Genomic DNA, 12,649 nt, shown 5'->3' with positions numbered 1-12,649 from the left:
CTGGGACAAACTATGACCACAGCCCGTCAGCACTCTCATATTCTTATCAGTCCAGATCTGTCCACTGTTCCTCTTGCATGAAACCCCTAGGAAGGGCCTTGGCAAATCCTTCTCTATCACATATAGGTGCCAAGAGAGGTACTAGGAACTGTTCTGAGATGGTCAGTAAGGCAGTGAGGGAGCCTTTCCAAGGATCTCAGATTTCTGCTGTGGCAATTCCAGGGCTTTCTATGATGGTTCTGAAGAACCAGTACCTCCATATCACGCTGATCCTTGTGTCAGACCTTATTGGTACATTGGTCTCATAACAATAGAAAGCTCCCTACAGAAAGTTACTGAAACTTCAAACTCTCACTCTGCTGATGTGTGTGCTGGGCGCAGACCTGGGTGAACAAGACAGAAACTCTCTTTAGGTATCCCTAGGTAAAGGCTACTTCAATTCCATTTCCAAGCAATCATCAAGCCCAGTCCTGTCTTAAGTTACAGGTGGCACAAGGGATGGTTGGGTGAATCCAAGGGGAATGCATTCCATACACCGTTGCTGGGAAATTAAAAAGAATCACCATTTTGGTGTGGCAGATGATGATTGGGAGCACCGCCTGCTGTTTGGCAGCAAGCAGCCAACTAAAAAAAAAAAAAAGCCCATAGGAGTCTCAAAACTGCACCTGCTCTTTCCCAGATCACTGAGGAGCGACACACAGAGACAAGTAAATAAGCGGAAGTCATGTTGATTCCTGCAGTGTAAGAACATCACAGCTATAATGTCTGCCAGATGTAGCAGAACCAAATAGGTAAGGAAGTTAATTTCCCAGGTCCCTGTAAGAGATAGTGCAGCCAGAGAACAACTGGGCATCAGCCAGTAATGGAGTCCCATGGAGTAGCAATGCAGGGAAGGTCTCAACCTCTCTGGGCCCCTCATGCTCCTGTTACATGGGGGGTGCAGGGGAAATGGAAAGGAAGTTTCCTGTGAGCCAACTGAGGCTCTGAATGCACAATTTCTGTATTCTGCATTCAGTCCAGCTCAACCCACATGATCCCCATCTCTCAGGCACTGGAGATCTCCAAGCCAAAGCTAGCCAGTAGGCAGAGGTGATCAGATGAGCAAAATGGATTGGGTAAGCCATTTGCCAACCACAGGACATCTTCGGAGAGCAGGGAGAGGCGGCCAAGCAGCTTCAGGGCTCCATCTCGATATAGCCTGCGACCTGGCAAGGCAACAGGATGGACATGTCAGATGGAGACTGGGGCTTCATGCTCAAACTCTTGCACAGACACAGGGCAGCTAGGATATGCTGCAGTCAGGGAAGCAAGGGTGTGTCCACACAGATACTCTATACAAAACAACATGTCCCTCTTCATGCCTGGATACTATAGCAACAAGCACCCTAGACTGCTACTGATATATGAATTCATGCTCTGGCACACACAGGAGCTGCAAACACACACTGCAGTCATCATGCAGCTGCTCATAGGGAAGCTCTTGCTAGTTGCACTCAAATTCCCCAAGGTGAATTTGGGCTTCTACATGAATAGACTTGTGTACCATTGGCTATGAAACTGGTGTGCCTTAACCATGTCAGCCCAATGAGCCATTGACTCAGGGGAAACAAAATTTGACTTGTGGAGACTCTTCGCACTCTACTCCCACCCCATCCCCAAAGAGCCGCTGAGCTGATCTGGGCCTCAGAGGGAGTGGGAGCTGATGCAGTTACTTGTAGAACCTCATCAACTCAATTCCTTCTTCAAACAGTGTGACTCTTGCATGGGGTATCACTGGGAGGTGAAGTGAGGTGCCTCCTACAGATGGACTATGCTGCCTCGAAGGATACAAACTACAAGGCCAGAGGAGCCCAGATCTCAATGCCAACCGCCTGGTGGGGCTGTTCCAGAGCATATGCTAGGTGAACTCACGGCAAAGTGTTGGGCAACAAGAAAGTAACATTCCATTCTACTTTGATTTTGCCTTAAAACTATGGCCAGGTCAGGCAGAACTATTGTATCTCTTCAATAGCATGAAATAGAGATTGTCACCCCAGCTGGGGAGGACAGCATTTCCCCACAGTACATCACTCAGCCCCTACTGGGCACAGATGCCTGGAAATTGCATGCTGCCACACCCAGCGGCCCACTCCTGCCATGGTGGAGACACATTGCCCACCATGATGAGCTCCATTTTGCTGTACCACACAGCTCCCTCCTAGTATGGTGGGAATAAGCTCTCAGGAGGCCCCATGTTGCCACACTCACCCCTTTCGTTCCCATTCTCAATGGGCTCTGCCGAGTAGAAGATATAATCAACTGTAGTTCCAAGGCCCATGGGCATGGTTGTGACCTCAGGGCGACCTCTCTGGGGCAAGAAGTGGCTATAGGCAGAGGTCAGATTAAGGCCATGCCGGATAACACCTGGAGACCTGCAGAGAAGAAACAGCTCCCCCATTCCCTCACATGGGAGAGGGGATGCAAAGCTCAGTGCTGGAATCTAAGCAAACTAAGCCACCTTCCTAATGCAGCTGTTTGTAGACTATTTCTACACATATTTTTCAATATATTTTAATGCTCATATAAGTGAGGGACTATTAATACCAATTCTACTAAGACGCTGAGTGGACAGGGGCTCCCTCCTCACCAACATACAGTTCTGCCAACGCACTGCATTCCTGACCTGCAGCACCAACCCTAGTGAAGCCTGGTATGGATCTGGCCAGCTGTAGACAGATTTTTCTGATTCTTTCCCATCCCTGGTGTGTTCTTTTTCTAGTCTGGGAGAAAGGACCATGGAATTATTTAAACCTTGACATTAATTTAGCTTCCTGTGCCCATTTTCCAAGCACCCCACTATGGCTACTCCAAGGAGGGGGTGCCACTAGCTTTACAGGGCCCAGCTGAAGTCTCCCTCCCTCCAGGTTACCTTGGGAAGAAGCGCTCTGGATCAGGATCATTCACTATGGTGAGATGCTTGGGCCAATGTGCAGGGCGGTCTAAAAGGAGCAGAGAGATTCCAATTTGACATGCCACTGGGCCTGGAGCAGTTTGTTCATTTTGAGTTTGAAAGTTCCTCCCAGGAAGGTCTCTTATTCCAGCCCAAGAGTCCCTCCTTATCCTAAACATGGCCGCCTGGATAGGCACCTTTAGGAGTGACAGTACATGCTGGGAAGTCAGGGCAAGGTTCCAAAGCTGAATGCAAACTGTCCTGGTCTCAGACAGGAGGCCTAGGTACAGTGGTGCTGAAAGAACAACAAGTTGATACCAGGCCAAAAACAAAGCCTAACCCCCTACCTCCCTCCCCCAAAAAAGTCAGTGGGCTGATCCTGGCACAGTGTAACCAACTTATCCAGGTCAATCAGCTCCTGTGCCTAGAGCTGTGGACATTACCACTGCCCAGAGGCTGATCCCTGTGGCCCTGTACTACAACCTCTGCTGTCAGAGAAATGCAGACAGTCAGCACTGGGATCATGAAATGGGTTGCCAGCCCAGAGGAGGTGGGGAATGAGGAGAACAGAACCAAATATGTCAAAAGGCCCAGAGATGAGGCGAGGTTCTGCTTCTCTAGTAGCAGATCTAATGCCAGCTTGTGGTCACCCACTGATGCCAACCCACATTAGCACAGGCAGCTCAGGTGCCACCATGGATTTCTTCCAGTGGAGCTGGAAGCACAGAAGGAATGGAAAAATACCTGCCCCTCTCCAAAACAAAGGGAAGACAGAAAATAGACTGAACCCTCTCTTCCATTCCTCCACACAGGGGGTAAAACACATAAATCAGCAAATCAAGACTTGCTATATAAGGAGCAGGTCAGTAGCTGAGAGCTGCTGCTGAGCCCTTATGGAATCCACTTGTGCCCACGGAAGTATGATGCAATGATGGGCTCCCACCTTCCCCAATCCTTGCCTTTTCTGGGACTCATCCAGCCAGTAACAACCCAAGACTAGTCTCCACTTATTGGCTTCAAGTCTTGCCAAAGGCAGCTCATGCGTGCAGAAAAGATGTTGAAGTAGGGAGAACTTGCTCCAGTACCTGGTTTAACATCTGTCACACCCTTCCACAGAATCAGATGTGCAGGTCGTTCACAGGCAGCATCACAGAAACGGAACTGAAGCAGGAAGTCCCGGCTGTACTTTTGTCTGTCTGCAGAACAGAGCCAGTTCAAAGGAAGGAAATAACAAAGAAGTCAGCTCTCTAGGTTTCCTTGCCAAAAATACTACCAGAGTACATGAATGATGGGCACAATATAAGAACCTGAATATAGAATAGACATGGTGATAGAAGAGGAAGAGACAGTCTAGACTGCAGCCCAGCTACTCTAATACCTATAGCTGATGCACCCATCACTCTGGTATCTGGGGGTTCCACAAATTAAGCGCTTCCCCGTCCCAAAAAATGGTCTACAGTGGCAAAATACTAGTCAATTTCTAAGCAAGACATTTGGGATATTTATGACACATATGTCTGAGGAAACCTGTGCTTGAAGAGGGGAAAAGAGATATGAACTCCCTAGAAATCAGGTTGAATCCATATCCACTGAGCTTCCACCAAGAACACCCTGGCCTGGGCTTCATATGCTGAAGCATCTCTGGAAAGCAGAGTGAGAGCCTACGTGGGCTTTACACCACACAGCGCTTCGAAGAAAAAGACGAGGCCCTTCAAGCTTACCCCAAATATGACTACGATATGTGAAGTACTGTGGGACATTCAGCTTCCAGCAAGTGCAGGAAGATGGCAGAAACCCAGGCTGAGATGAGCTGTGGGGCATACAAGTGATACAGTTCAAATCAGGTACTCTGAGAGGAGAGAATCCTTGTCAAGGAGAGTGCCTGGTGCAGCACATTCCCCAGTTCAGCCCTGGAGGTTGTGCCAATGTCCTGCCAAGAGTGGAGACTGCAAATCAATGAGAGGGAGCAAGACCCACACAATAATCATCTTTGTTGAGCCCACATACACACCACAGCTCACCTGATTTCTTTGTCTGGCAAAGAGAGACATATTGACAGTTGTCCGTTATACCCAGACTGCTGTGCCAGAGTGGGGTCTGCAGCTTCCACTGGTGCAGCTGATGGGAGAAGTCTTCCTGTCCAGAAACCTGCATAAAGGCAGCAGGGTAGAGGTCAGGGGAACAAAGCACCAGGAGGAAATGGTTAAAGCAAGGCCAGCAACATGCACAGGCACAACACACTCAGAGAGAATACATAGCACCCACACAGAACCAAGCCCCAGCAAAACCACTTGCACAGAATAAGTATCATGTAAATCTGTGATGCAACTACTAGCTGGGGAACATGTAGTAAAAAAAGAGGGAGGGGGGGGAGAAGAGGGAAAAAAATCTGTTTGAAATATTTCGTTCAAACCATTTTGAAAGCCAATGCTTGAGAGCAAGCTTGGTACGTGTGTTTGGGTGCACAGCCACAGAGAGTATGTGTAAAGGAGCAGTGCTTGCATGGGTGTATATTTCAGGAACAGAACTAGCTTTAGGCCCAACATTTAGATAATATTTCCATGAATATGGATTTGCACCTCCCCCTACAGTTACTATCACCCAAGTACAACAGCAATGGATGAGTGAAGGAGAATGAGGAACTGACCAGTCCAATTTCACCATCTGAGCTAACACCACAAACAAGCAACATCAGTGGTGAAAAAGAAAAAGACGGTTACTCACCGTTGTAACGGTTGTTCTTCGAGATGTGTTGCTCCTATCCATTCCAGTTAGGTGTGTGCGCGCCGCGTGCACGTTCGTCAGAAGATTTTTACCCTAGCAACACTCGGTGGGTCGGCTGGGCGCCCCCTGGAGTGGCGCCGCTATGGCGCAGGATATATACCCCTGCCAACCCATCCGCCCCTCAGTTCCTTCTTGCCGGCTACTCCGACAGTGGGGAAGGAGGGCGGGTCTGGAATGGATAGGAGCAACACATCTCGAAGAACAACAGTTACAACGGTGAGTAACCGTCTTTTCTTCTTCGAGTGATTGCTCCTATGCATTCCAGTTAGGTGATTCCCAAGCCTTACGTAGGCGGTGGGGTCGGAGTTAGATGTTGCAGAATGCAAAACTGCTGAGCCAAAGGCTGCATCAGCTCTGGACTCTTGGACCAATGAGGCAAAGATGTGGACCGAGGACCAGGTAGTTGCACGACACAACCCCTGAAAGGTATGTGAGCCAGGAAGGCAGCAGAGAAGCCTGAGCCCTGGTGGAATGTGCAGTAAGGTGGTTCTATGGAACATGGGCCAAAACACAGGAGGTGCAGATGCACAACGACATTGAAGATGAAATCCTCTAGGAGGAGACAGGTATGCCCTTCGTCCGGTATGCCGGTACAACGAAGGTTTGGGGGCGTTACAAAAGGGCTTTGTCCGCTCGATATAGATTGCGGACGCCCTATGGACGTCTAGGGAGGGCAATTGTTGCTCTCCTTGCGATGAGTGTGGCTTCAGAAAGAAGACCGGAAGGAATGATATCCTGGTTGATATGGGAGGCCGACACCACCTTAGGGGGGAAGGTCGGATGTGGTAACAACTGCCCTTGTCTTTGAGGAACACAGTATACCGTGGGTCCATCGTGAGAGCCTGAAGCTCGGAGACTCGTCTGGCCGATAGAAAGGCTACAAGGAAAACTGTCTTCCAGGACAGGTGTCAGCGAGCATGTTGTCAGTGGCTCGAATGGGGCAATCATAAAACTGGTTAGAACCAGGTTGAAGACCCAGGTTTTGGCGGGGGCCAACTGGGGGGTATAACGCTCCAAACCCTTGAGGAACCTATAAACCACAAGGTGTAAGACTACGGAGTGGCCACTCTCCGCTAGGTGGAAGGGAGAGATGGCTGCCAAGTGTACCCTTAAGGAGGACCGCGCCCGGTGCTGCTGTTTGAGAGACCAGAGGTAGACCAAGACGGAATGGATCGGGACCTCGGCGGGAGAAACATTGTGCGTTACATAGCAGCAGGAGAAACGCTTCCACTTTGCCAGATACGTTAACCGAGTGGAAGATTTCCTACCACCCAGGAGAATCCTGTAGAACCGAGGCAGAACAATGTAACTCGGATCGGTTCAGCCACACAGCAGCCATGCTGTGAGGTGCAGGGATTACAAGTCTGGGTGGTGAAGCTTACCGTGATCCCGCGCTATGGCGTCTTGGCAAAGAGTTAGGGAAATAGGGTTGGCTACCGACAGGGGTAGCAACCTGGTGTACCAGTGCTGTCTGGGCCACGCTGGAGCTATCATGATCAGGTGCGCTCTGTCCCTGCAGAGTTTCAGCCGGAGCCTGTGAACCAGCCGGAACAGCGGAAAAACGTACAGCCGATGACTCATCCACAGCATCAGAAAACACCTCCAAGATCGAGCCCGGGGAGAGGCCTTGGAATGAAGAGAACTTCTCTCTCTTTTCGTTCTTGCGAGAGCGAAGAGGGCTATGCGGGGAAAGTCCCACTTCCGAAAAACGGAATGGATAATGTCTGGAGGAAACGACCACTTGTGAGACAGGAAGGATCTGCTGAGGCGATCCGCCAGCTGAAACGCCTGGTATACAAGGCAGACTGCTCTCAGTTCTCGGACATCGGTGTGCAAGGCCAGCTCTTGAGCCGACCGAAGGCCGTGAGTGCGAAACTGACCCAGGTGAGCACCCAGCCGAGAGATGGGGTGTCTGTCACGAGGGACCCCTAGGGGTGAATGGAACAGCATCCCTGGATACACCAGGGAGGGCACTGACTCCCGGTCGAGGGAGCCTAGGATGCTCAGGGGGAACGAGACGACCATGAGTATGCTATCTCTGCCCGGGTGGTACACCAAAGTGAGCCACGATTGAAGTGGACGGAAGCGAAGCCTGGCATGTTTGGAAACAAACGTGCAGACAGCCATGTGACTCAGGAAACCTAGGCAAGTGCGAGCCAAAGTTGTCGGGAAGGTCCGTAGACCTTGTACAATTGTTACCATCGCCTGAAACCGAGGCTGAGGTAAGCAGGCTCTGGCGAGACTGGAGTCCAGGATGGTCCCAATGAATTCTATTCCCTGTGTGGGAATCAGAGTGGATTATTCTATTGATTATCAGGCCTAGACACAGGAATAGGTCCGTGTCGATGCCCACATGACTGGTAACTTGGGCCCGGTGGTCCCTCGAATGAGCCAATCGTCTAGATACGGAGAACGTGTATCCGACGGTGGCGAAGAGAGGCGGCGACTACAGCCCTGCACTTTGAATACACTTGGGCTGTATAGAGGCCAACCGGGAGGGCCGTATACTGGAAACGACGGTAGGCCCCAACCGGGGGTACCTTCTGTGTGGAAGAGAAATGGCGACGTGAAAATACGCGCCCTTCATATCGAGGGCGGCATTCCAGTCTTCGGGACATCGTGAACTTGTTGGGGTCCCGCAGGTCTAGGATAGGTCTGAGACCTCCCTTCGCCTAGGGGATTAGGTTTCGTCCTTAGATACCTCCTGTATAGCTCCGATGAAGAGGAGCGTCCGCACCTCTTGCAAGAGGAATCGCTCGTGAGAGGGGTCCCTAAGAGGGACGAGGATGGGTAGGCTTTTATCCCATTGTGGTTAGAAGAACCGCAATTTTGGCTCCTTTGGGGTCCTGATTGACGCCTACGACCGCGTAAGTGACGCCTGCTGGCAAAGTCCTGTCTTTGTCTAGTCGCAGGGTAAGAGCGGTGAGGCTGGGGACGGAAAGGTCGGCGCTGAAGCACCGGCGTGTGCATGCCGAGAGAGAGCGCAAAGTGACCCTGCTGCCCTTTAGGCTTTGCAGCCTAGGGCCAGTTTTTTCAGAGAACAGGCCTTTGCCATTGAAGGGCAAGTCCTGTATAGTGTGCAGCAGCTGCGAGGGAAGGCTCGATAACTGGAGTCATGAAATGCGCCTCGTGGCAACACCCGAGGCCAGAGTCGTGGCAGCGGAGTCAGCTGCATCCAACGAGGCCTGGAGGGAAGCCCTCACCAGCTTTTCTTTCGTTCCAGGGCATCGAACTCTTGACGGGAGTTCTGAAGAACCGACTCTGTAAATTTGCCCACCGCCACCCATAGTAGCGGCTAAGCAGGGCTTGCTAGTTTGCTACACAAAGTTGCAGGGCTCCCACCGAGTACATCGTACGGCCCAGTAAGACCATTCGCCTAGCCTCCTTGGATTTAGGGGCTGGTGCCTGTTGGCCATGGCGTTCCGTCCCATTAAGGGACTGGATGACAAGGGAGCGGGGGGGGGGAGATGTACATATAGGTACTCGTACCCCCTGGAGGATACCATGTACTTGCATTTCGATCAGAGGAGGGCCCGAGGAGTATGTTCCTGCCCCCGCCTCATCTGGGGAGGAGGAAGAAGAAAGGCCCGGTACAAGCGGGTCCTTTGTGGGCTCGCGCTCCTGGACGACCTCCTGATCCGGTGGGATCTGGGAGCCCGGTGGCTGAACCGGGGCTTGCTCTGTACCGGTCGGAGGGGAACGACTAATTGTCGCCTCTGACACCCAGAGCTCCGACGGAACGGAGCGAGATGGGACCACCGGTACGCCTCTGGCGTGGTAGTACGCCCAAGGTGACTAGAATGACCACTGATAGGTCTCCTGGAAGACTCTGGAGGGCACATCGGAAAACCGAGTACTGCGCATATGAAGTGTCCGCACGGGGCAACACTGATGCGTGGCTGGATGGCCCTGGAGGAGCTGAAAAGCCCTTGGTAGAGTCTCCCTCTCTAACTGACGTCGCTCGACGCGGCACCGACAATAGGTACCGGGAGACATACCGGTACCGAGAATGGGACCTGCCACCGGAGCTGTGCCGGGCGGTCGACCGAGAGCGCGAGGCTCAATGATCAGGAGTGGCTATGGGAGTCCCGGTGCCTGGGGCGGTGCCGGGAGCTGGATCGGCACGGAGTGTACCGGGCCGGCGAACGGGACGCTGACCGGTGCCGCGAGTACTACTGGTACCGAAATGGAGAACGGTGCCGAGACTGCGAGCGGCATCGGGACCTCGATCGGTGATGGGACCGAGAACGTCTGCGGGACCGCGATCGTGAACGGTGCCGCTCTGCGGTGCCGATGCTGGGTGGCGTGAGCAAGACAGGCTCGCCGATAGACAATATAACCCGCACCGACGGTGCTGGGGGTTAAAGCCGCGCAGGCTCTGCCCTTGCCATCAACTCCCTCGCTGTGGAAATGTTTCCGGCGTGGAGGGAATAGTGAGCTCGACCACAGCTCGCACCGGGGAGTGTTCAGGTGCTGGACTCGACGGCTCTTGTGTGGCCGGAGTCTACGGTGCTGATACTGTTGGTGCCGCAGCAGGTACCGGTGCCGGGCAGTGTGACGTAGTAGAGCGCTCGGGCTGCGGAGCAGGCAGCTCGGCCGCAGCTTAATAGCGAGCTCGACCACGGTTCGTACCGGGGAGCATTCCAGCACCGGACTCGACGGCTCTTGCCTGGCCGGAGTTAATGGTGCGGATATTGTCGGTGCCACGGCGGACATTGGTGCCGGGCGATCCGACTGAGCATAGCGCTTGGCTGCGGAGCAGGCGGCTCGGACGCAGCAAGGATATTGTGCCTCTTCATCCTCCAGGAGAGGGATCCATGCCGAGTGGAAGCCAGCGACGGCCGGTGCCGAGAGGCCTTGGCGGTACCGGCGATCCGGTGTCGAGGGAGCGCTCCTTGAAGACTAACCAGCACTCGGCGCCGAGAGCGGAGGAGCAAGAACTGCCTCCCTCAGGAGCTGTTGGAGATGAAAGTCCCGCTCCCCTTTGTTCTCGGATTAAAGGCCTCACAAATGCGGCACTTATCTGTGAGGTGAGATCCCTCGAGGCACTTAGGAGAGGATCTCTTGTCGGCATTGGCTTGTGGCCGGCCGAGCATTATAAAACCCTGTGGACCGGGCATCGGACCCAGCACCGGGTGAGGGGAAGGGGATAAACCCCGAACCCCTGAAAATAAATACACTATACTATACTATACTACAAACAAATAAAGTTAACTACAGCTATAAACATCTGAACTATATACTTAACGAGAGAAACTACGAGTAGCTAGGGAAGTGGAGGTCAGCTAAGCCGCGCTCCACTGTTCCAACGACCGACACGGGCGGTAAGAAGGAACTGAGGGGCGGATGGGGCGGCAGGGGTATATATCCTGCGCCATAGCGGCGCCACTCCAGAGGGCGCCCAGCTGACCCACCGAGTGTTGCTAGGGTAAAAATCTTCTGACGAACGTGCACGCGGCGCGCACACACCTAACTGGAACGTATAGGAGCAATCACTCGAAGAAGAACAAGATTTTAATAATTCTCTCTGCTTCAGTAACCTCCACTGTTGTTAGGAACACAGAACACGATTTACTGTATGTCTATGAATTTGATGCTGAGTGGGGCTCATTCTTTGTATGAGGAAGTAGCCTTATAATAGTGATCAGAAACACAACTACATAAATACTCCACTCCCTGCAATCCAAAGAGCTGCTCCATGCCATTCCCCATCTACACCTACCTTCCAGGCTGGCATCCCATGGTAGGAGAGCTGACCATTCCGGATGAACTTGTACAATGGAGAATCAGGCACAGCGTTCAGGTCTCCACACAAGATGACAGGATAGTAGCTGCCATCAACGGTTTTCGCAACCTTGTCAACCTCTGCTAGGAGCAAGGCCATCTGTACAAGTTTGATATCTCCTCGGCGGGGATTATACAGCACATGAGTGTTAGCCACACACAGGGGGCTTGTTGCTTTCTGTCCTACACCCTCTGGGAGTAGAGGTTGCAGCAGCAGCACCAGACCCACATTGTCTCTGTTTAGGATGTCCAGGCCAGGCCGGAAGTATTCTACAGGGCTGGCACTGATCAGCTGGAACCTGCTGTGCTTGTAGCAAACTGCGCAGCCATCTGTCTTTTTTCCTGTTCTCCGTTTGTATAAGCACACAAAGCCTGAAAAGAAACCACCACCCATCAGGAGAGCCCAAATGACCAGAAGCCTCGGCTCCTCTTTAGTGAGATGTAGAAAAACAGGAAATCTGTTTTGCAGGGTTTAAATAGCACAACCTCCCACTACTCCCCTTGGTAGACTGTTCTGTAGTCCAGCAGACCTCACTGGCAGGAAGATTTTCCTAATACCCAGTTTGAATTTTCCTCTTGCTCGTTTTCAGCCCATATTTCTAGTTATGCCCTCAGGGATGCTCTAATCAATCTCTCTTCCTCTGGCTCACGCCCTTGTAGGCAGCACTGTCCTGTTAGCCATCATGTACCATCAAGTGTCTTTTGTTCTCTTATATAAACCAGGCCCCTGATGAGTTTTGTTGCTTTCATCTGCCAATCTGGGGAAGAATCAGTCACAACAGGAACAGGACAACAATTGAAGAGGTGCGGATAGCTTCAGAAATGTGGCCAAAAAAAACTGGGGTGGGGACTACTTCTGTAAACAGCTCTGGAGATATTGACATGGAGTTTTCTCAGTAAGTCTCAACCAAACCTGTAGAAAAGAGAGGGACATACCCATCATCCTGAATGTTGGCTCCAGCTGTTCCCAGTAGTGATTCTCCTGCACTTCCTGGAGACACAGAACCTGCAAGGAAGGCAGAGATCTAGCTCACTCCACCACTGTTTGGCTTTTGGGGGGGGGGGGGGAGGAGCTTGGACAGTGAGGGAAGAGAGGGAAAAACAGTTTCCCACACTTAACTCCTTCACCGAGAAATGCTATCTAAGCAACTT

The 12,649-nt window shown here is 52.0% G+C and overlaps 1 protein-coding gene across 12 annotated transcripts in view; it reads right to left on the bottom strand.

Moving 5' to 3' along the window:
- Window positions 1–708: 708 nt before the first annotated feature.
- The window catches only part of ANGEL1 (angel homolog 1), a 226,307-nt gene continuing 214,366 nt past the window's right edge, over window positions 709–12,649 (bottom strand). For 8 of the 12 annotated variants that reach the window (XM_039539018.1, XM_039539016.1, XM_039539025.1 and 5 more), the window contains 7 exons: window positions 12,434–12,503; window positions 11,436–11,869; window positions 4,951–5,077; window positions 4,015–4,125; window positions 2,909–2,978; window positions 2,248–2,411; window positions 709–1,205 (listed from right to left, as the gene is read on the bottom strand). In XM_039539018.1, the coding sequence (XP_039394952.1) occupies window positions 1,045–1,205; window positions 2,248–2,411; window positions 2,909–2,978; window positions 4,015–4,125; window positions 4,951–5,077; window positions 11,436–11,869; window positions 12,434–12,503 (1,137 nt within the window). In that variant the 3' untranslated portion in view covers window positions 709–1,044. Of the gene's footprint in view, window positions 1,206–2,247; window positions 2,412–2,479; window positions 2,760–2,908; window positions 2,979–4,014; window positions 4,126–4,650; window positions 4,740–4,950; window positions 5,078–11,435; window positions 11,870–12,433; window positions 12,504–12,649 lie in introns of those variants that run through there. The other 4 variants (XM_039539021.1, XM_039539020.1, XM_039539019.1 and 1 more) reach the window with 4 other exon arrangements.

Source organism: Mauremys reevesii, linkage group 4 (assembly GCF_016161935.1).
Source record: "Mauremys reevesii isolate NIE-2019 linkage group 4, ASM1616193v1, whole genome shotgun sequence".
In the NCBI taxonomy this organism is placed as follows: Eukaryota; Metazoa; Chordata; order Testudines; family Geoemydidae; genus Mauremys; species Mauremys reevesii.
This window is presented reverse-complemented; position numbering and strand designations above follow the sequence as displayed.